Source organism: Hipposideros armiger, unplaced genomic scaffold (assembly GCF_001890085.2).
Source record: "Hipposideros armiger isolate ML-2016 unplaced genomic scaffold, ASM189008v1 scaffold_263, whole genome shotgun sequence".
Lineage (NCBI taxonomy): Eukaryota > Metazoa > Chordata > Mammalia > Chiroptera > Hipposideridae > Hipposideros > Hipposideros armiger.
The window spans coordinates 1,332,026-1,354,307 of NW_017731613.1; the positions used below are offsets into that span (position 1 = coordinate 1,332,026).

Below are 22,282 nucleotides of genomic sequence, written 5' to 3' on the forward strand. Positions count from 1 at the left end.
AAACTCCTTTTTCCTTTTTGCTGTTCTGATTGGGTGATTTCCCTTACCATGTCTTCCAGCTCGCTGACTTGTTCTTGTGTATCATCTAATCTGCTGATTCTCTCTAGTGTGTTTTTCATTTAAGTTATTGTATTCTTTAGTTTTTTTTTTCTATCTATTTGTTGAAGTTCTCACTGAGTCCATCTAGTCTTCTCCCGAGCTCACTGAGCATCTTTATAACCATTGTTTTGAACTCTATCTGGTAGATAGCTTGTGTCGGTTTCATTTAGTTTTTTTCTGAGGTTTAGTCCTGGTCTTTCAATTAGAAAATATTTCTCTATTTCCTCATTTTGGCTGTCTCTCTGTGTTTGTTTCTATGAACTGCGTCCAACAACCACCTCTCCAGGTTTTGAAGGAGGCCTTGTGTAAGAGCTTCCCCTCTGTAGACTGGGTGTTCTTATATCTTAGGCTGGCCAGCTGGAGTTGGAGCGTGAGTGGGTATGGGCTGCAAGGAGACCTGGGGGAAAGGCAAACTAGGGCCGTCTTTGCAGGCAAACTGGAGCTGGAACTGGAGTGGGCTCTGGTTACAGAAAGTCCAGGAGCAAGTAATGCCAGGGCCTGGAGCAGGAGAGGGAGCAGGCTGCGGGGGATACCAGGTGCAAGCCATGCCAGGGCTACCTTGGCAGGATGGTCAGAGCTACAGCTGGAGCAGGTTGGGCCATGGGGAGTCCTGGGGCAAGCTGTGCCAGAGCCTGGGGGTGCAGCTGAAGCAGGCGTGTGCTGTGGAAGTCCCTGTACAACCTGGGAGCCTGTGTGCGCCTGGGGCACACTGAGGTGGCCTTGCCAGGTGGTTAGAGCACCTGGATTGTGCTCCTGCCCAAGCAATGAAGGTGGAGGGGGCGTAACAAATGGTTCTCTCGGGCGCCTCTGATAATGGAGAGTTCCCTCAGTTCCCCTCCTGTTTGGCAGATGCTCTTCAGTTAGTACATGGATTTCCTTCCCATATAGTTTAGGTGTCCTTTAAAGCCCTTTTTGCTGTGTCCCAGGGCATGTGAGTCTGTGTGCAGGCCCCTCCATGATCCTTCCCTACTGCAGGTTGGTACGCTGGGGGTGGGGGTTCCCGCAATGCTGTGTCTCCATCTCTCGTACCCATTCCTATGTGGTTTCTCTCTCATTTGTTGTACAGAATTGTGCAGAAGCTGTTCAGTCAGCTCTCAGTTCTTCCTCAGGGGGGAATTACTCTGTCTATAGGTGTAGATCTGATGTATTCATGGGAGGAGGCGAGTTTAGGGTTTTCCTACATCCACGACCCCTGTCTGTCTGTGTAAAGCGTGAGTATTTCTCTTTCATTTTTCTCCTCAAGCTAATTCAAGTTACTTGTCAAACCTGATTCTCTGTGACTGGTTGGGTGACCTATTCTTTCTCTAGAACACTTTTCTCTAGTTACTTCTTACTAGGCATTTTTATGAAAGTGCTAAATATCACTATAGCGATGCAGATAATACCTAAACAAGGGACAAAACAATGTGACACAATTTCTTTGTGCAATACACTTTTATTTTCCTTTACCTTTGCAGTCATCTTTGAGTAATCGTTGTGTAAACAATAGAATGGAATGAAATTACATTAAATTGTATGCAAATGGCTCTAGAACACCTTAAGAATTATGACAAGGCAATTATAAATAACTTTGTTTTCCTTAGTAATATATATATTTGCTTTTTAAAGTACATTAAAGAGCTGCCATATCTAGGGTTAGCAAGGAAAGAGCAAATGGTACCATCCTGGGAGCCCATCTCCCTAAAATTTTAGATTCCAATTTTGAAAATCCTAAGGTTTACTATTCCATAATATATAATTAAGAAGAGGGCTACTTGAGTTGAAAGTATTTATTCTTGAAACTTAACAGCGTTTTACCTTTTATTCATTGCACAAAACCCTTTCTATTATTTTTTCACTCCATCTGGGTATTCTGCAGAATTTCAAGTAAAACTCAAGATTCTGGTATTTTCAAGTTTATCACGTTTGGGACAACAAATCCTATCATTTAAGGAGAAGTCAAATTAGAGATGGGTATATAATTAGCAATCTAATAGAATGGCAACATTTTATATAGCATTCTAAATGTTCCAATGAAGGAAAACTTACAAATACCACTTTATGTAGAGGAAATTTTAAATCTGAGGCTATTCCAGAGTAAAGCAGCCTCAGGCACATTCTTAATATGAAAGTTTGCAAGGCACCTCCCTCTCCCAAGAGATAATCAGATTGTGGATTGGTTTTTAGGCAAACAAACCAAAAGAATAAGCATCCTAGTTCCTAATTCAGTCATTTCAAAAGTCAGAAGTTATAAATACTCCAAAGATAGACCTGAAACTTTTTGTTTAAATAACAAGAGATTAACTGCAAGAAGCATGTAATCAAAAACTTTTCTTCTTGTAGCCAAGGTGTGTAATGCATAAATATATGAAAAATAAAATTCACAGTCAGTTTTAAAACTAGAATTCAAGTTTGGCTAGTAAATCTTAATTTTATAAGTATATTAATTTCTAAATACAACATAAGAGAGGCAGCATTATCAGATGTACAGTTAAAATATAACAGAAAGAACAACAATGGAAGAAGAAATAGCTTCTGATAGAAAAAATTCCTTTTGTTGCCAATAAATAGGACCACCTGAGTGTATTTCAGATTCTTTTCACTTAAGAGATATATCCGAATTAATGGCTAAGAATATTAAATAGCTTTTGGAAAAATTAGCAACATTCGTGCAGCTGTGGCATTTGCTTGTTCTCATACTGTGGATTGCTAGAGAATAAAGCAGAACTCGGAGTGTTAAGTTTAAAAAAATTACTTTTTATCCCATTTTGTCGAAGCCGGCCTCTTCACAATCTTCTGATTTTGCTAGGAACTGGGAGTGAGGGGGTGGGAGGGTGTGGGGAGGGGAAAGTTGACGGGGAATGTTGGGGGAGGCATGACAGATCAGGGCGACATGTATCAGCTGACACTCAACTGAGCAAACCCGATCAGCTTCACTTCATCAGGAATCTCTGACCCATCACAGCCAGAAGCCTGAAAGTAAACAAATACATTTTCAGTACTCGTTTGTTGCTGCTGGTTTTTATAGACTTGTTCACATGATAGCAGATCCAAGCAAAGGCACAGTCAGTATGGGACATGTGGCCCGTCTCTTACAGGAGAGATCCTAAGAATCATTCTTTCAAATGGCTACTGGGTGTAACTGCTGTAAGATGTCTGATCATCATATGCTAACAAGTACAAAACACTGGGAGAAGGGATTTGTTACCCATAAAAACGCCACTATGCCCAGGCTCTCAGCTTTCAAACTGCCAATGAACAATATAACTTCCAAGAAACCACGTACAAAGTTTCAACATCTAAAGTAATTTTTAAATATACTTTTAAATTAGAGCTCCTTAATAATACTTTTAAAAAGACTATTATAAAAATGAACAGAAGAGATCTAACAGGTCACTCGGGGCAATTTGGTTTTTACCAAAATTATCTCCTCTGTAAAACTAGCCAGAAAAAAAAAAAAAGTCATCAAGTAGTAGAATGGCTCATCATAGATAATCGTTTATTTAAATACCAGTAATTTTTTACAGGAACAAGTACCACAACAGATACGTTTGTATAACAGAATTTTGTTTGTAATAATTTAGGGCATATTTATTGCCAAAAATTGGCCCAAATTAGTGTCAATTTTTTTTTCTTACTTCAAAATCAAAAGGAACTAGAAATGAGCCATTGCCTATTAAACCTCTCAGTGATCCTAATTCATAAGTTATTTTTATTTTCTTTCTCATCTCCCTCTCTCTCCTTCACACACACACACACACACACACACGTGTGCACACTACTCAGATCACCATTCTAAGCTGCTGCTTCACTCTATATGTAAGTGCCACAAATGGGGAGAAAAAACTCTGATGAATAACTGGAAATACGCAATTACCAAAGGTCCATACAAATCTTTTCTTGGCCTAATTCTTGCTAAATTATTGTCAAAATAATTAGTTTCCCGTAGAAAAAAAAATCCCTTTCCAATCATCACAATGAGACTGCTTAGCACTGCTCCATGACTCAGCCCTTTGTCAACCCCAGCACTTTCCTTTAAAATAAGCAGCTAATTAGAACATATAACTTGAATATTTTAAAATAATTACCTTTAAAGTAACATTCAGTATGGGTAGTTATACTTACATAAGAAAATCAGTAGCCTAAGGGGTAGGAACATTAGTTAGCATTTAAAACATTTACTTTGTGCCTGTCCAATGATTTCTCTAGTTTCACTTGACAGATAAGATATTCAGTAAAGAATAATTTTTATTGTGTTGCCAGGGGCAGATCAAAAACATTCCTTTCCTTATCACTTTTAACAAAATAACATAGGCATGTAAGGCTTTTCAGCTGAGATACTTTATGGTAGATTTTTCATACTGATACTGTAATATTCACCTCCCCTACCAATTTTCTCATTCCGCTATCACTGTTTCTTTATCAGTCTCCCTAAACTTTTCCTTCTCTCCTGCTTGCTTAGCTATTGCTAACAATGTCATTTACTCAACCCATTGAATGGGGGCAGAGATAATCTGTGTAATAGGCAACTGACAAACATCTAAGGACCAATTACTGCTGCTGGTGGTAACTCAAAGGTCAGACTGGCAAGTGGGAAGCACATCAATGCATTTAAAGCTACTTCGGGAATCTGGTAGGGTGAAGAGCAGGAGGTTAAAATGATTAGAAATAAAAGCAAAATATCCAGTGGTGGTTAAACACACTAGAAATAAAAGAAAAATATTAAATCCTTCTTGTGAAGAGTAACGGAAGTGAGAATTTACAATGAGAGTGGGTGATGAAACCAGTGGTTATTTGGGGCGCACGGTATAGGGAGTCTCTAGGGAGTCCTATCCCACCGTGTCCCAGTGCCTCCTGCAGCTGCACTGGAATGTTCTGTTTCCTGGCAGAGGCAAAGGCCATGCTGCCTGGCTCTGCTTCCAGGCACTCAGCCCTTCCCTCCGCCTCGCTCACTCTCTCTTAACCAAGGCTGAATCCTTGTCGCCCTCACTCTAGCCTGCAAAATGCTAATATGCAAAAGATTTGAAAATCTAGAGACATTTAAAGGAACCTTCTCAAACTTTTTGGTCTCAGGATCCCTTAACAGTCTTAAAAAGTACTGAGGACTTCAAAAGCTTATGTTTTTGTGGGTTCTATTTATTGCACTAACTTGTGTTAGAAATTAAAACATTTTAAAATATTTTAAACATTTAAAGTAATATTTTTGAAATACTTTTTAAAAATGAAATGTTTATGTAGGTTATATTTATAATATACTGACTGTCTTAAAAATTAACAGAAATTTCTAAAGTATTCATTTACTAATTCATTAAACATAAAATAAATGCATTACATGCTAATATAAATAAAATCTTCATGAAAATGTTTACCAAAACAAAAGAAACATTTGAGAAGACTGGTACTGCTTTACATTCAATCTATATCTTTATGTTGTTTGCCTTGAAGTATATAAAGAAAATCTAGCCTAATACATATAATGTAGTTGAAAAAGGGAAGAGTATTTTACTTTTTATTTTTTTTTGCTGAGTCATCCTGCCACCTGTTGGCAGCTCAGCTTGGGTGCAGCACCACTGGCCCATGTGGGAATCAAACCGGCGGCCTTGCCGCTCAGAGCTCGCATTCCCAAGCCAACTCCCAACCAACTGAGCCCCTGGGCCAGCCCAAGGGAAAAGTATTTTAATAGCCTTTACAGACAATCATGGATATTGTTTGTTACTATACTAAAACTTGGCAACTGGTAGTTTCTTAAGGCTTAGCTGTAAAGGGGAATCTAAAACTACAGCATTAAACTTTTCATACTCTGTTATATTAAAATCTATTGTTCTACCTTGCGTTTTGAATGGATCTTCTTTTAAATCTTTAAAAAAGTATTTTCAGTTAGTTGACATACAACATTTTATTAGTTTTGGGTATACAACATAGTGATTAGGCACTTTATAACTTACAAAGCAATCACTCAGTTAAATCCAGTACCACCCATCTGATACCATACTGTTATAAAAAATATTAATTATATTCCTTATGCTGTACTTTACCCCTGTGACTGTTTTTATAACTGGCAATTTGTACTTCTTAATACCTTCACCTTTTTCACCAGTCTGCCCAATACCCCTCCCATCTGGCAACCATCTATGTTCTCTGTATTTATGAGTTTGTTTCTGTTTTGTTAGTTTAATTTTTAGATTCCACATATAAGTGAAATCATACAGTATTTTACTGTCTCTGACATATTTCAGTTAGCATAATACCCTCTAGGTCCATCCACGTTGTCACAAATGGCAATATTTCATTCCTTTTTATAGGAACAAGCTTTCCAAAATCCTATTTTTTTCTCAAAAGCTAAAATTTATCCACAACAAATATTGTCAGTTGTTTTCCTCCTTTACTTGCCAGGCTTACTTCGTTCATTTTGGGAAAAAAATGTCTGCCAATTTCCTCATCTGAATAATCATAGTTTGTCAGTTATTCTTCCAAGTAAAAATGTGTTCCAGAAAAAAAAAATGGCTAGCTCAGCTCACAATTCAAACAATGTCACAAGTGCTTTTTTCTGAAAAAGTACTTCCCCATTTCATCACACAGAATATTAAAAAGATGAGTTCTCAAGTGGAGATTTAATAAAATTAATTATGTTTCTTGCCTTACTAGAAAAATTCTTAACTGAAACGGGCTTTTGTATTTTTAAAACTTTTTTACAGTGAATGAGTACGTGCAAGACTTTGAAGAACGTGATGGCTACTAGTAGAGTTTGGTGTTCCTGCCCTGATTCATGCCAACATTAGCAGTTGTATCCACTATGGTTTTTCTACCAATGTCAACACAATAGAATAGGCAAGTAACATCTTAGTATTATTATAAAGAGTATTGACATCTGGGATTTACTAAAAAGGGTCCCAAGGAACCCCAGAAGTCCAAGATTCACATTTTTGCAAACCTCTGCTTCAAAGGAAAATGAATACAGTATCAGGAAGTTAGCACGAGAGTATAATGGCTGCTTTTACTCAAATGTCTGTACTGGAAACTCACCCCTCCTACCAGACCTGCAGGTGTGGCCTGCTTCCTGTGGGGGACCTACATCCTCCAGTGTCAACCACAAGGATTCCCTTCACCCCAAATCTGGTTATACTTTGGAACCATCCGAAGAATGCACAAATATACTAATAGCCATGTCCACCCCAGAGGTTGTGACTGGTTGAGGGATACGACCTGGGCACTGGGATATTTTGAGCTCCCCAGGTGACTCAAAAATTCGGTAAGGTTTGAGAACCACTGTTCTACCCTAATGCTTCCTAAGATGTGAACCTCCAAGTTTCCTTTAGAGCAATGGTTCTGAAACTTTAGCCTGCATTAGAATCACTTGGAGACCTTGTTAAACCAGATTCCTGAACCCATCTCCCAGAGATTCTGATACCTTAAGCCTGAGATGGGCCCTTGCATTTACATTTTTATCACGTTTCTAGTTTCCAGGTGAAGCTGACATTGCGTCTTGGGACTATGCTTGGAGAGGACCATTGCTTTAGACCTCGAGCAGGAGGAGTAGAGCTGCTCCATGAACCTTCTGGAATTGAGTTTTCTGGCTTTCTGTGTCTTTTTTTGGGAAATGTCACCTTGGTCATGCAGCCTCTTACTATACCTAAGCTGAAAACTTCTAAAAATAAGGCCCTCTAGTTGTTAATTACCAAAATGCTCACGAGATTGCTATCTGCAATGCATGTTATTCAACTTCAGTAACTAAAATCTATAATGCTCATGTAAATGTGTACCAATTGGATGTTAATTACATGTACTTACAATTTGTATTCTATCTTCAAGGGAAAATTAAATATCTTACTTCGAATTGTCACTAACGTACTTTCGAAAATTCCACACTGAAAGCAAGACTCATTTACTTTACAAAATTGCAAGGTAGAAAATTAAAAAACAAAAAAAAGACTTAAAAAAAACATTTATGAAGACTTGTCTCAAGGCTTACACCAACAGCAAAACAGTACTGATATGTCAAACCCAAAGCACATTATACGGGAGCTGGAATGCCCTCTATGCCTGAACCACTTTGTTAGAAGTGATGAAAAAAAAAGGCTTTGGATCTCCCTGCCCCTGGCCATGTCAACAATGAAAATCATACTTTACTTATTATTTTATCTGTCAAATGAAGCTACAGATCTCTAAAGCTTAAGATTGGGCAGAGAAAAACAAGTAAATAGACTTATTTTTTTTTTTTAGCTGAGTCATCCTGCCACCTGTTGGCAGCTTAGTGGCAGCTCATTTCGGGTCGGGAATTGAACCGGTGACCCTGTTGCTCAGAGCTCCCACTCTTGAGTGAGCTCTTAACCACTGAGACACTCAGCTGGCCCTTAAATGCACTTCTTTATGTAACCAATATCTTTGCTCCTTGGGCCACTGTTTTTCTTCTATAAGCAGATATACAAAATAAGAAAGGATGCCTTTTCAAACCTGAGCCAAATAGTTCTAATAGTGGTGGGAGTGGGGAAGAGGAAAGAGATTAGAGAAGGAGCCACTTACAAATGGTATGCTTCTCAGCCTCTGCTGAACACTGAAATCACTGGGGTGCTTTCAATATCCCCAAAGCCCAGGCTGCACCAAGAGCTACTAAAACTTTCAGGAAAATAGTTGCTTTTGACTATTTGGGCTTCTCTCCATTTCCAGCCATAATCACCATCTCTTGGTTTCACAATGATCTCAGAATGCTCAGTAGTTTATATCTCTGTGGCCAACCCAGTACTTGAATTAAAAATCTACTTGTACAGAAAAACTGCTGGAATATCTCCACTCTATTAGAAACTGTTGCTGTGATTTGAAATGTGGAGTTAAAATGTGATGCCTTTGTTCACTAGCTGTTCTACAATTGCTTCCAATTACCTCAACCATTTCTACAATAATCAGCCTCAATTTTTTAAAAGTTAGAGCCACTTGGCTTTCACTTCAGGAATGCTTTAGCAAACAGTACATTAAGTGACTAATTTTTAAATTATCAGTTAATCTGTATCAAGGGCCAATCAGAATGCTGCAAGCAATTTAAGGCCTAGATGACCAACACTTTGCTGTATACAACATATATTGATGTATAGTCACTATGTTGTATACCCGAAACTAACAGAACATTGTGTGTCAACTGTAATTGAAAAAAATGCTCTTAAACAAATTACTGAAAACTATGAAATGTATCATCCAAATAAATGTTTTAATCCTGAAAAAAAAAAGTGTTGCTTGGAATTGTTTAATTTTGTTCTATAAGGTCACGTTGCTAAACAAACAGGAAGCAAAATGGTATGGTGCTCACGGTTTCTCAATCTCTTCAAGATGTAATGGTAAAAGAACAAAGCTTTGCTCATGAAAGAGGAAATTTCTGGTCATGATCAGAAAATGTTCCCAAATGTTGAACAGGCAAATGGTGAATGCAAAAATGGATCCCAAAAGAAAACAGCAACAAAATTACAGAGCAGGTTATGAAACTATATTATTATTCCTTAATGGCACATTATGGCAAAATATTTACCGACTTTCTATAACATCCCACTTACCAACTTAAATGTCAATGTTTTTAAAGCTTTTGGATCATCTACAATCTTCTGTAAATTAGCAGCCACTGTAAAATACAAACATGGAGAAAACGTGTCCAAATTATTTCCAATAACACTGGATTTTCACATAAATGATCCAGAAAATTTGACTAATGATGCAATTAGCTGCAAAATCATTTCTTTCACAGACATTATGAAGTCCATATAAATGACCAAATTACTCTCACACAGACATTTTCTACACCAATTTATATCTTCAGCACATCTGAATTAATGTATTGTTAATCTGAGTTAACTATACATTGACCCACGTTTCTGAAAATAAAATGAGAAGTTACTTTCTAATGGAAAATAGAAATGATAGCAGCCCTCAGGGTTTCCACTTGGTTTTTCTCAACACTCATTTTACTAAGGAATTCAGTAGCCAGGAGAGGGCAGTACAAAGCAAACAGGAGAGGTATTGCAAGGAATTGTTTCTTTGGAAATAATAGGTCAGCATATTTGAACTCCTGTCCTATAAATTCACTCAATTTTCGGCACCCATTTTTATCAAAGCAACAAAATATAATGGATAACCTTTATGATTTGAGCATGTGTTTTAATGTTATCAGAGCATAATGACCTGTCAAACCTGTAAAGTGCCACCTTCAACAATTCCCAAGGTGCCTGAACAGGGTCAAGCACTAGAGGCTGTCAATTTGGAGCTCAATAGTGAAGATATGTTTTCACTATTAGCCGATTCTTCAGAGACCTGTCCCTTTCTCCATGGTGTCATGATATATTTGATACTCTAGTAGAGAAGTCTACTAGAAGTCTTTTCCAGCTTACTCCTCTGGCTTAGGGTGCTGTTTATAAACAAAATTATCAAACGGTAATGATGACGGAAGGTTAATACCTTGTTCTTTCCATACCCAAACCTAAAGTACAAAGTACTGAAAGTGAAGTAAGGGCTATTAGTTAGGGAAAGAGAAGTTACTATTGAAGGAATTAGAGAAGGAAGTCCCGTTTATCATTCAAATTATCTGCTGCTTCAGTAAAGGTATCTGAAAAGGAACCTGAATATTTTAAGATAAAAATATTTAAAATAAATAGTAAACATATACAACATTTTGAGTAAAATGTTTCAAGTAGGAAGTTTATAAGTAGAAAGAAGTCCGTTCAAATTTTATTTTTCTCTAAGTTTGAAACCTAAATACATGGATTTTATGCAGATTAGTTTAATTTCATTTAACCTGTCAGCTGCAGAGAGGAAAACTGAAAATTATATACAGTAGTCCTCCCCACTTATCCACAGGGAATACGTTCCAAGACCCCCAGTGTATGCCTGAAACTGGATCATACTGAACCCTATGTATTCTATGTTTTTTTCTTATACATATATACCTTTTCGCTTAAAGGAAGCACTGTTTAGCTTCTCTTTGGCATGTCTGAATTGGCAACATCACTACTCCTGTGCTTTGGGGCCATTACTAGGTAAAATAGGGTTACTTGAACACAGGCACTGCGATACCAAGATAGCCGACATGGTAACCAGGACAGCTATGAAGTGACTAACAGGCGGGAAGGGGTGGTGGTGGTATATGCTGCATATCAGGGACTGGGAGGACTGGGACGGTGCAAGATTTCATAATGCTACTCAAAACAGCGTGCAATTTAAATCTTATGAATTGTTTATGCCTAGAACCTTCCATTTAATATTTTTCAGACCATGATTGACTGTAGGTAACTGAAATTGTGGAAAACAAAACCATGAATAAGGGCAGACTATTGTCCTCAATAATATGTCCTGTTTCTCTTTATAAGCCATAATTACAAGTATCATTTTATCTTCCTCTCTGCCCTCTTATTAACTTCCATTCTGAGTGATCTGCACAGTTTCATACATGGTAACAGCCCTCTCCTGGTCATCTTTTTCTCCTTTTGACCACATAAGCAAACTTACAACACACATCAGGTATACCCTAGGCCACCAACCTCAGAACAGATATTCACCAACCTTTTTCTGGCCTCCTCAACAGCTTCCTGGCATAGTTCAGGTGCTAAAATCATCTAGTAATCCAAGCAGCAAACACAGGTTCATGGAGTGAAGAGCTCTGCTGTAGAATTCTGTCCACCAAAGCCAGCACAGTAAACTTTGGATTGCGAGTAACCTGGTTTGCGAGTGTTCCGCAAGATGAGCAAACATTTCTAACACATTTTAATGTGGTAAACGAGTGACATCTTGCAATGTGAGTAGTTTGTTTTCTGAACAAATTATGCTCACAAACCAAGGTATTACTGTATTTATGATGTTAGGTCATTCTGACTAGATGCAAATTGCAGCAACTGGACACAGTCACTGTTTTCTTAAAACACGGAAGTGTTCTAATAGCTCCTCTGATTTAGGCTGATATGAGTGGACATTAAGTTTTCATATGAATTTCGGTCTTTTTATTAGAGTCTCTCAGTTAATGTGAATGATTTACTACCTTGACCTGGGTCATCTATTTCTAGTCTGCTATCCAATATGCCATCAGAAGCAGAGCTCTGTCCTACACCAATTCACAACCCTCTCCCTGGTGTACATGCATATGTGCTAGCATCAATTTCCAAGGAACATGACTAAGCAAGTTGTAGACTGCAGGGCAAGGCTGAGCCGCTAACATCTTAAACAATCATCCCAGGAACCATGCTCCCCAATTGTGAATCCTATACCTCAGGGACATTAGCAATTCAAATTCTGTCTTCAGCTCAAAGCAAAAATAGCAAAACTGGCCTCTTACCTGATTACTTATCCCAGCTGCTAGGCTTATTTTCAATTTAGTTGATTCTAATTTGTTGTAAAGTGCTATAAAATACCTTCACTTAACTGACATCACATAAAATTCAGGGCGATGCTAATTTCTCATCCAGTAGCAATATTCATTAAAAGGATGGGTGTCACTGTTTCGCCCTTCTGACTGTGCACCTGGATTTCAAAAATAAAGATGCTCATTACCTGGAACGTGAGCTGAGAAGGAAGAGCTGAGTAGGGCTGGCTGTTCCTTTGCACCTTCTCGAGTACGTGCTCGTAACACTGAACTCCATGTTTTAAGGTACTTGAATTTCCAAGAAATACGGGGCTTCGGAATCCTGCTTACTCAGGCCATCAACTCCCTTCCGATCCTCCTGGCTTTCTCAAAACGAAACACATTCCCCTAGTTTCTGCGTTAGGCTCTGTGTTATCTTCCTTGAGCGCTCCTCTCCCCGCCTCCCCAGTCCACTGCCTTTGGCCACACAGGACACACACTACTCACCAGCCCCAGGGCTGTGGCCCTCTGCCCTCCCACTGGCTCTACAGGATACCTTTGTGTGAGCAAACTATTCCGTGCTATTTTTGTGTCCCTGTGTCATGCTTTCTGTTTGAATCCCTGTCGGGGCTGGAAGTTTCTATTTGCTCTTTTGGATAACATTTGGCCTAAGGTACAGTAAGTATTGTGCTTCATGAAACTGTAAAAATGTCATTAACAAGCACATGAACAAGATGCTGATGCTCAATACCTTCCTGAATCTAAACAGAGGCGAGGCAGCAGAGCTGCCATTTCTTAGACAAACTAAGTCGGGCATTCTCCAGACAGTTTTCTCTGTGAAACCCTTGTACTACTCAAATTCTCCACATTTTGACAGCTAGAAAAATAACAGTCATATAATGACTATTTGACAGTCTGTGTTTGTATGCTGAGTGATTAGTCAAAAGATACACTTTTCTCCCCAGATACTAGTGAATTTCACAACAACCTCATAGAGTACTGATGTCCTGGTGGCAGTGAGTGAATCTATTTAAGCTATTCCTACACAAAAGCTGTGGGGAAAAGCTTACCAGTGAAGACCAAGTCTGATGAATTCCTAGTAAGGAATTCTGTGATGACAAAAGCATAGACTTGGGTTACCTGACAAGGTGATGATGTCACAAATTGTTTTATCCAAAGATACGCCCTGAACATCTGCGCCCTGTACACTGCATTACTACAAAAGGAAGATTGAGACTGCACAGAAAGAGAAATGGGTGCCAAATGAGAATCCAAGCTCTGAGCAGGCAGCAAAGGAGATGATATGAGGGTGGGCTTCTTATGGATACTGCCAAAACACTAACGCAAAATCATGAACAATTCAGATTGTGACAGAATAAGAGATTCGTCCTATTATTCTCTGTAAATCTCCAGGCTCATCTATTCATGAGACAGTGTAACATAGTGTGTAAGAGCGTGAATTCACCAGTCAGAGGGCCTGAGTTCAAATCTTGCCTCCTGCTTAGAGCTGTGTAGCCTCATGAACTTAGGCAAGTTTTCTTAACCTTTCTGTGCTTGAGGCTATGCATCTGTAAAATGTGGATATTAATGGTGCCTACCTGATAAGAGCTTTTTCAAGAATTGACTTACTACACGACAAGTGCTTAGAATAGTGCTTAATATACAGCAATTGCATAATAAATATTAGCTTATTATCTCTACCCTGGACAACTGCATATCTTAACTGTTCTCCTTGCCTTCAGGCTTAACCCCTCTTGAGCCCCCTTTCTCACACTCACGAGCGTTACTTGGAGAATCAAAGTCATCAATTGGAATGTGTTACCTCTTTACGCAATACCTGTTCAGATCACTTATCCTTTAATCAAGGATAAAATCAAAGTTTTAATGTGGTCTATGAGACCCTCCATAGTCCAGTCTCAACCTATCTCTTCAGTCTAGATTTTGCTATTTTCTACCCTGGATTTTCCCAGGAAGGGCTCTATAAATTCCCACTATTCTCTAGGTCCCTACCACGTTCCTTACCACGGTGTGATGAGATAATGCATTACAGATCTGATTTCCCCACTAGATTCAAACTCTTTCGTAACCCAGACAAAAGCTTTTTTTAAAAAATTTTACTGTTAGTTTCACGTGTACAGAACAATGCAATAGTTAACCTTTTCACCCTTCACACAGAAACAACTCCCCTCCCCCATCTACTGCCCTCCCACCCCCGATATCATGCTTGTCTATTACAATTCCACTGACTCCATTCCCACAATATAATCCACATCCCATGACTATATGTATATATAATTATAGTTGACATACAATATTATTCAACAGCAGCTTCAGAAATACAGTGCGGTGGTCAGGCCTCTACACCATCTATGAGGTGGTCTCCCTAACAAGACATGAGTCCACCCAGACAAAATCTTATTCACCACTGCAAAAGGTTAATTTTTGAAATACATCTACGTACACAGAAACTGATGACTTCTCAACACCCCTGATGCTAACCAAGTACAGCTGCCATCATTGCTCACCTGAACTTGTACAATATTCTGTTGTCTCCCTGCTTCCATTCTTGTCCCTGAATGGCCTAGCTCCCACCCAGCAATCAGATGAGCCCTCTACCGTGTCATCAGACCCTGTTACTTTTCTATTCAGGACCTTGTGATGGCGTTCCGGCTCAGAGTAAGATCAACAAACTCCACCTGATCAGGCCTCCTGCTCCTTCTCTGACCTCATCCCGCATCACCCCGCTCCAGCCACAACAGCCTTCGCGCAGATCCTTGAGCATCCAAGGCAGGCTGCACCGAGAACCTCTGTACCCACCATTCCCTGTGCCGCAAGTGCTCCTTCTCCATGACTGCCTCCCTCCTTCCGGCTTCTGCTCAAATGTCTCTGGCTACCTATTAACACCCCTGCCGCTATCACCTCACTCTCTATTTCTTTTCCCAGCGTTTTTTTCCCAGACCTGCTCTATACTCATGAATAAATTTTGGATGTGGCCCTTCACTTACCCCCACACACTCAGAACATAAGCTCCAATGAGTATCGGAACTTTATCTGTCTTGTTCACTGCTATGGTCCTCGCGTATGACATATAGCGCATGTCAATTTAAGAGGGTGCTAAGATTCTAAAAACCCCAGGTTAAGATCCTCTTATTGAAGAATTATCAGTATCTTAGATGAATTTTTACAAATGTTTCTCCTAAGCAACAATCCCATTTAGTTTTCCCAAAGCAAATAAAGTAACTCTGGGCTCATCTCTAATGAATATCGGGTATCCTAGGCAACCATGACTTTAAAGACTGGCCACTTTTCATTTAGATTTTTTCAGAGATGAGTGTGTAGGCCACCCCAGGTCATATGAGATCTGACAATTAAGTTCACCAACTTGTTGCAACAATGTTGCTAACTTTTTCTGATATCAAAGGAATTATTCATTATGAATTTGTACCAACTGGACAAATAGTTAACCAAGTTTACTATTTGAAAGTGCTGAAAAGGCTGTGTGAAAAAGACGACCTGAACTTTTCGCCAACAATTCATGGCTCTTGCATCATGACAATACATCAGCTCACACGGCACTGTCTGTGAGGGGAATTTTAGGCAGTAAACAAATAACTGTATTGGAACACCCTCCCTACTCACCTGATCTGACCCCCAATGATTTCTTTCATTACCCGAACATAAAGGAAATATTGAAAGGAAGACATTTTGTTGACACTCAGGACATCAAGGGTCATATGACAAGAGCTCTGATGGCCATTCTGGAAAAAGAGTTCCAAAATTGCTTTGAAGGGTGGACTAGGTGCTGGCGCTGGTGCATAGCTTCCCAAGGGGAGTGCTTGGAAGGTGACTATAGTGATATTCAGCAATGAGGTATGGGGCCCTTTTTCTAGGATAAGTTTGCGAACTTAATTATCTGACCTTGTATCCAGACTAGTGTAGCTGGTAGCCCAGAGAAGGGAGTGTGCAGTGGGTAGTAGAGGGTGAGCATGATGAGTATCAGTATGGCCTTAGGACTAAATGCAGCAGTGGGAACTAAAATCATACGAACCAAATCTTCCCTCTTATAGCTCTCCCCTGGAAAGAAAGCAGCCACTCCTGCAGGAACTACTCCCAGGTGGACCCATGCAGTACAGGGGGTGGACTATAATGGATACTGTGTTGTGTGACCCACATCTTCTCTTCAGGAATGAGGCACCTGTCCTCCCATCTGCTGGGGTTACTGGTCGCTGATGACTCTCAGCTTCATTACCCTTTGGGAAAAGACTGCTGTCTCAGCCAAGGTCAGGCCCTCTCCCCGGAGGCAGCCTGCATCCAAAGACTGGCAATGAGAGCAAAAGGTCTCCGTTTTCTCAGCAGGACAACCCTCAAGGTCACCTCAGATCCACAGTTCTCTATGGGATTAGCTACGAGGTGTTTAGTATGGTTCAGTGATAATTAGTTCCTCTATTTGCCAAATTCTACTTCCTTTCTTCCCTCACAGATGTTGATCATGAAAGCACTCCTCAAAAAACTGCCTGCCTGCAAATCTATGTCTCCAAGTCTTTTTCCTGGAAACCTTAAGACTCTGTCCAAGGATGAGCTTGGTACAATCACCTTAGGAGGCATTTCCATTATCATATGTATAAGAGAGTGCGAATGATAAATATTAGAGGAAAAGCGGAAATGTGTATATTACGTGACACGTTTCTTTGCTTTTCACTCAGAATTCTGGATGGTGAGAAAAAGCAGTGGTTAGACAAGATTTTCAGTTACAGGTACTGCAAGCAAGCAGTCTTTGACACCAAAATGTCAAACAGACTTGAATATTAGTATTATTTACACATAGCAGGGAGGGACTGGGGAAAATAAACAGCAATACATTTGCCATTCTCCTTAAGGTTCAGGTAAATTCCCGTTCATTAATATTATCTTGGCATAGTGAAAAATTGTGAAACAGCTTGGAATAGCTAAACTGGCTGGTACTGAATCTGTCTTTTCAAATATAATCATAAAATAGATATTCTGATCCTGAATTTCCTTTACTATCGTTAAGGTAGAGTTTTATGGATTGGACCACAGTATGGTTACCGAAAGTGTCCAATAATCATTATGTTATCTATTATTGCTCATTTTAAGAGCAATGAAATGGTATAATCAATAAAATTATAGGCTCATTTAGATGGTGGAGGTGATATACCAGTGTGTGTCTAGTTTAATTCCTCTTTAGAATGAGGATGAAGAAAGTAAAAAATTAAAATGTTATGAAGAATGGCTAAACTTTAAAGTCATGCTTGCCAAGAATATACAACATTCATCTGAGATGAAAGGAATTATTAATTTTTTTGCTTTGGAAAAACAAAGAGGATTATTGCTTGGGAGACACAGCTATCGTAAAGTACTTTGGTTTTTCAAAAAATATGAAGAATTCTGTATATGTCTTAATCTGGCGTTTTTAGTGTTGTAATCCTCTAAATTGTGGGCAAAACTTTGTGTGCACATTTCTGGGGAGAGGGTGTGTAGCTTTTACCAGCTTCTCAATGGGGTCATGTCCTTTATAATCTTAATAATCACTGTTCCAAATACTTACCTACATCTTCTTTTACACTAATGTAAGCAGGTTAGAGGGGGGGCCTTTTGTTAGCTTATAACACTCTTACAGAAGTATAGTTGACATCTAATAAACTGCACAATTTAAAGTGTACAATTTGATAAGTTTTGACATATGTCCACACTACTGAAACCATCACCACAAGCAAGATAATGAACATATCCATCACATTCAAATATTTCCCCAGGTTCTTTATAAATCCCTTCACCTTCCCCTACCTGCCCTTCATTCTGCTCTATCCAGGAAACTGCTTTTTCTGCCTCTGTAGATTAGTTTGCATCTTCTAAAATTTTATACAAATGGAGTCATATAGTGTATATTCATTTTCTCTGTCTAGCTTTTCTCACACATCATAATTATTTTGAAATCCATCCATGCTGTATCATGTGTCAATAATTCATTCCTGTTTATTGCTAAGTAGCATTCTGCTGTGTGGATGCATTACAGTTTGTTTATATATTCACCTCTTGATGGATGTATGGGTGGTTTTGAGCTTTTGCTGTTACCAGCATTCAGGTGCAAGTCTTCAGATAGACATACATATTCCTTTCACTTGGGTAGGTACCTAGGAGTAGAATGACTAGATCATATGGTAGATGTATGTTTAATTTTTTTTTTAATTGCCAAAATGTTTCCTAGGGTTTGACCATTTTTAAATTTCCACCATCAGTCTATTAGAGTTTCAGTTTCTTACCTACTTGCCAACACTTGGTATTATCAGTCATTTTAATTTTAACCATTCTAATTAATGTGTAGTGGTATTTTATTGTAGTTTTAATTTGCATTTTCCTAGTAGAGCATCTTTCCATGTACATATTTTGGTGGAATCTTTTTATAGCTGCTTTCTGGCAAAAAAAGTAAAAGGGTACTGAAAATGTTAAGTAAAGTGTCTATGAAAGTAGTAAGGGTTTCCATAAATGCAAGTGTGGTTTTTCTGGGTTACTTAGAAGGCTTTCTCTGAAAAACCAAATATCTTTGTTAAGGGAATATAGGTATTACTTCATCTGAGAGGTAAGATGTTCAGAGCGCCTACCTCATCTAGTAAATGAATGAATAAACATAAACACACACACACACACACACACACACACACACCCCAGACAGACCTCAAGCAGCTTCAGCCCATAAGTTGGAAGAACACCTAGAGTTTCCTATACAGTTCAGAAATCCCAACCCTTTTCTACTAGGGCTTTTTAAATGTATAGGTTATGAGTTTGACTAGAATGAAGAGAAGGAAATGATCATATCATGGAAGGCACAAGAGAAAGACACAAGAAATCCATCCACGGGACTGGCCGAGTGACTCAGTTGGTTAAGAGCGCGAGCTCTGAGCAACAGGGTCGCTGGTTCGATTCCCACATGGGCCAGTGAATTGCACCCAAGCTGAGCTGCCACTGAGCTGCCAACAGGTAGCAGGATAGCTCAGCTAGGGAGAGCACATGCTCCTACCAACAAGGTTGCTGGTTCTGCTCCCGCATGGGATGGTGGCTACGCCCCCTGCAACTAAGATTGAACATGGCACCTTGAGTTGCGTGGCTGCGAGCTGCAGATGGGCGGCCGGATGGCAACTGGACTTGGAGCTGAGCTAGCTGCACCCTCCGCAACTAAGACTGAAGGACAATAATCTGGCTGTTCCCCTTCCCCAATTCCCCAACACTGTATATGGACATACATATAAACATACATTCATATAGACATAGTTTCCCTAATTCCCCAACAAATAATCTATTTAAAAAAAAGAAAGAAAGAAAGAAAGAAATCCAACTTTGACTTCTAGAGACACAAAGAAAGCCTCTGCAGGTCTTGTGGCTACAGCAATAAGGTCTTATTAATTAAGCTAGACGTCTCGATTCCAAGAAGAATCTTACACCCAGGAGGACATTCTTGAAATATTAACAAGACAATACATATATAAGGCATGAAGGTAAAACATACCCTGGGATTCTAGTGACAATCCTACAACCATTGTCCAGGGAAGACTTACATGCAGCAAGTGCTACAAATTAAGGCAACAGGACGACTGCTCTCCAGGATCCTCTGTATAAAACGAAAACCAATTTGTGTCTCTTTCAATGCCTATAATCACTTCACTAAAAACACATTTTGTTTTTATTCAGCTTTAACCTGTCTTTGTGACCTTGTCAAATCATACAAATTCTAGAAGAGTTCTAATCAGTCAGAGAAAATATGCCAAAGGAAAATGAAACACTTAACTTCATAGGATCAATTTTTCTTATTGTCACTCTTGCTTTACCTTGATCTGTTTTATAGATTTTTTAAATATTCACATATTAATAGGACACACATAGTTTAGGATTTAACCTAGTGGCTTCTGGGCTGCGAGAAGCTTTGGAAAGGTTAAAATTAATGAGACAGTAAACACACTGATATGAGGAATGCTGCTTAAATTATGGGCCAATGCAGCCGACTAAGGCAGAGCCATCTGGCATAAGCACAGTGAGTGGAGGAACCTGATGGACACCAAGCCTGGCACTTGCTGGCTGCCCTCCAAATAGAAGCATTTCTCAGGCATGGGGCCAGCCCAAGTGGAGGAGGAGAGAGCGGCGCGCTTGTTTACATTATATGGCAACGCCCCAGAGGACATCTATTTTATCTTCATTTTTTGAGTTAATTTTTTTTCTTTACTTGTAGTACATTCCAAAGCATTTATTTAAAGTAAGATTTCAGTAGCCAGTAAAAGGTACAGAGCAAGGTTGAGTAACTCACTTCTTTAATAATAATAAGTCGGGTCAATTCAAGGGCTAACTGGGACTTCACTTTAGGTTAGGACATAGCCTAAAAAATAAAGGACTTGAAATCTAATCCTGTTAACAATACTTCATATAAGGCTTGCAAACCACCTTCCCTGTGGCTTAGACCACAAGGCAGCCAGTTGCAAACATGTCTACCTGTCTACATGAGGTATGGAGTGTGGACCAGGATGTAAATCGAACATTGCTTCCTTCATTGAGAAAATCTTGCTACCAAAAATAAACAAAAAACCAAAAAACCCAAACAAGTCAACTGTACTATACAATGTGCTTACTAATGTAGTTTGGTTGACATTACAGCACAAGATAGTACATAGATCATACTTTAAGTAGTACTATTTTAGACTGTTTCTAAAATAATATTAACCTGTCCTTCCCTCTTATATGATACTTGATAGATTGGTTTGGATCAGGTATAAGAAAACTGGCTGTGTTATGTAGTATCTCTAACAACAAGGCAAAATATTTAAATGAAACTTTTTGCAGAAACTTCACAATCAATGGTAGAATAAGAGATGCAGAGAAAATTATAGGAATGCAGAAAAGAGCTACGGAATACAAAAATTAAATACTTCATAAAGAAGCTTCTTGTTCTGGTGTCCTATTCAATTTAACATTTGTCCTGTATTTTTATTTTTGAAAAACAAATTACTGTTAATCCTTGCATGACAATAAGCTGGGATGGGTTTGGCATTTTTGCTTTGTACCTGAAGCTTTGATCTTATCCAGTAAAGTGTGAGACATAATTGCACTGAATAAAGATCTCACTTTAACACATGGTTAAATCTGAAAGGCCATTTCCACAACCTCCTTCTCCTCTACCCCCACCCCCCCTCCCCGATGCAAGGTGACTCCACCTCTATTTGAAGGACGGCAGGCATAGCTTACTACATAAAGGGATGGCCAGGGATAGCTAACTGCTCTGGATAGGGTGGTGGTGGGAGAAATCATCAATGCTGATGCCCCTGCCAGGAACTGAGGTACCAGCTAGTTGTGCTGAGGTCCACTGGGAAAACCACAAAATACTGAAAGCTGTTAGGCCGCCAGTTGGCGGAGTCATCAGGAAATCAGAGGTTAACGAACATCAAATACGTGTAGAAAGGAAAGGCTGACCAGTCCTACCATAGAGCAGAGAGGACAGTTTGAACATTGTTATAGTGGTTCTGAGGTTTGTTGTATGAGATCCGTCTATGACTATTTATTTTCTTACTTAGGAATCCTTTTCTATTTTGTATTAAACCCTTTTGACACCAGTGAACTTTTTAAAAACTGCATGTTTAATAAAAAGTTAAGTACGGAATTTGTTTATCCAGTCAGCCATGTAACCCACACAAAACGTCTGTCAATATTCACCACCCACCCTGGGGGTTACAGTTCTATCCCTGACCCGAAGAACAGCAGGAGACACAAGCTGGCCGAAGAAGCATAAGGATCTCCTTCAGGAGATGGCGGCTACTTTTAAAGGTGTTCCTGAAGAAAATGACGTGATAGGGGCAGCTGAAGAAGGCATCACCCTGTGAGGGGTGCCTTTTCTTCAGG

The 22,282-nt window shown here is 39.2% G+C and overlaps 1 protein-coding gene across 4 annotated transcripts in view; it reads right to left on the reverse strand.

The window, feature by feature from the left end:
- Positions 1 to 1,514: 1,514 nt before the first annotated feature.
- The window catches only part of STK39 (serine/threonine kinase 39), a 278,425-nt gene continuing 257,657 nt past the window's right edge, over positions 1,515 to 22,282 (reverse strand). For all 4 annotated transcript variants that reach the window (XM_019656621.1, XM_019656624.1, XM_019656623.1 and 1 more), the window contains 2 exons: positions 9,618 to 9,682; positions 1,515 to 3,051 (listed from right to left, as the gene is read on the reverse strand). In XM_019656621.1, the coding sequence (XP_019512166.1) occupies positions 2,977 to 3,051; positions 9,618 to 9,682 (140 nt within the window). In that variant the 3' untranslated portion in view covers positions 1,515 to 2,976. The remainder of the gene's footprint in view (positions 3,052 to 9,617; positions 9,683 to 22,282) is intronic.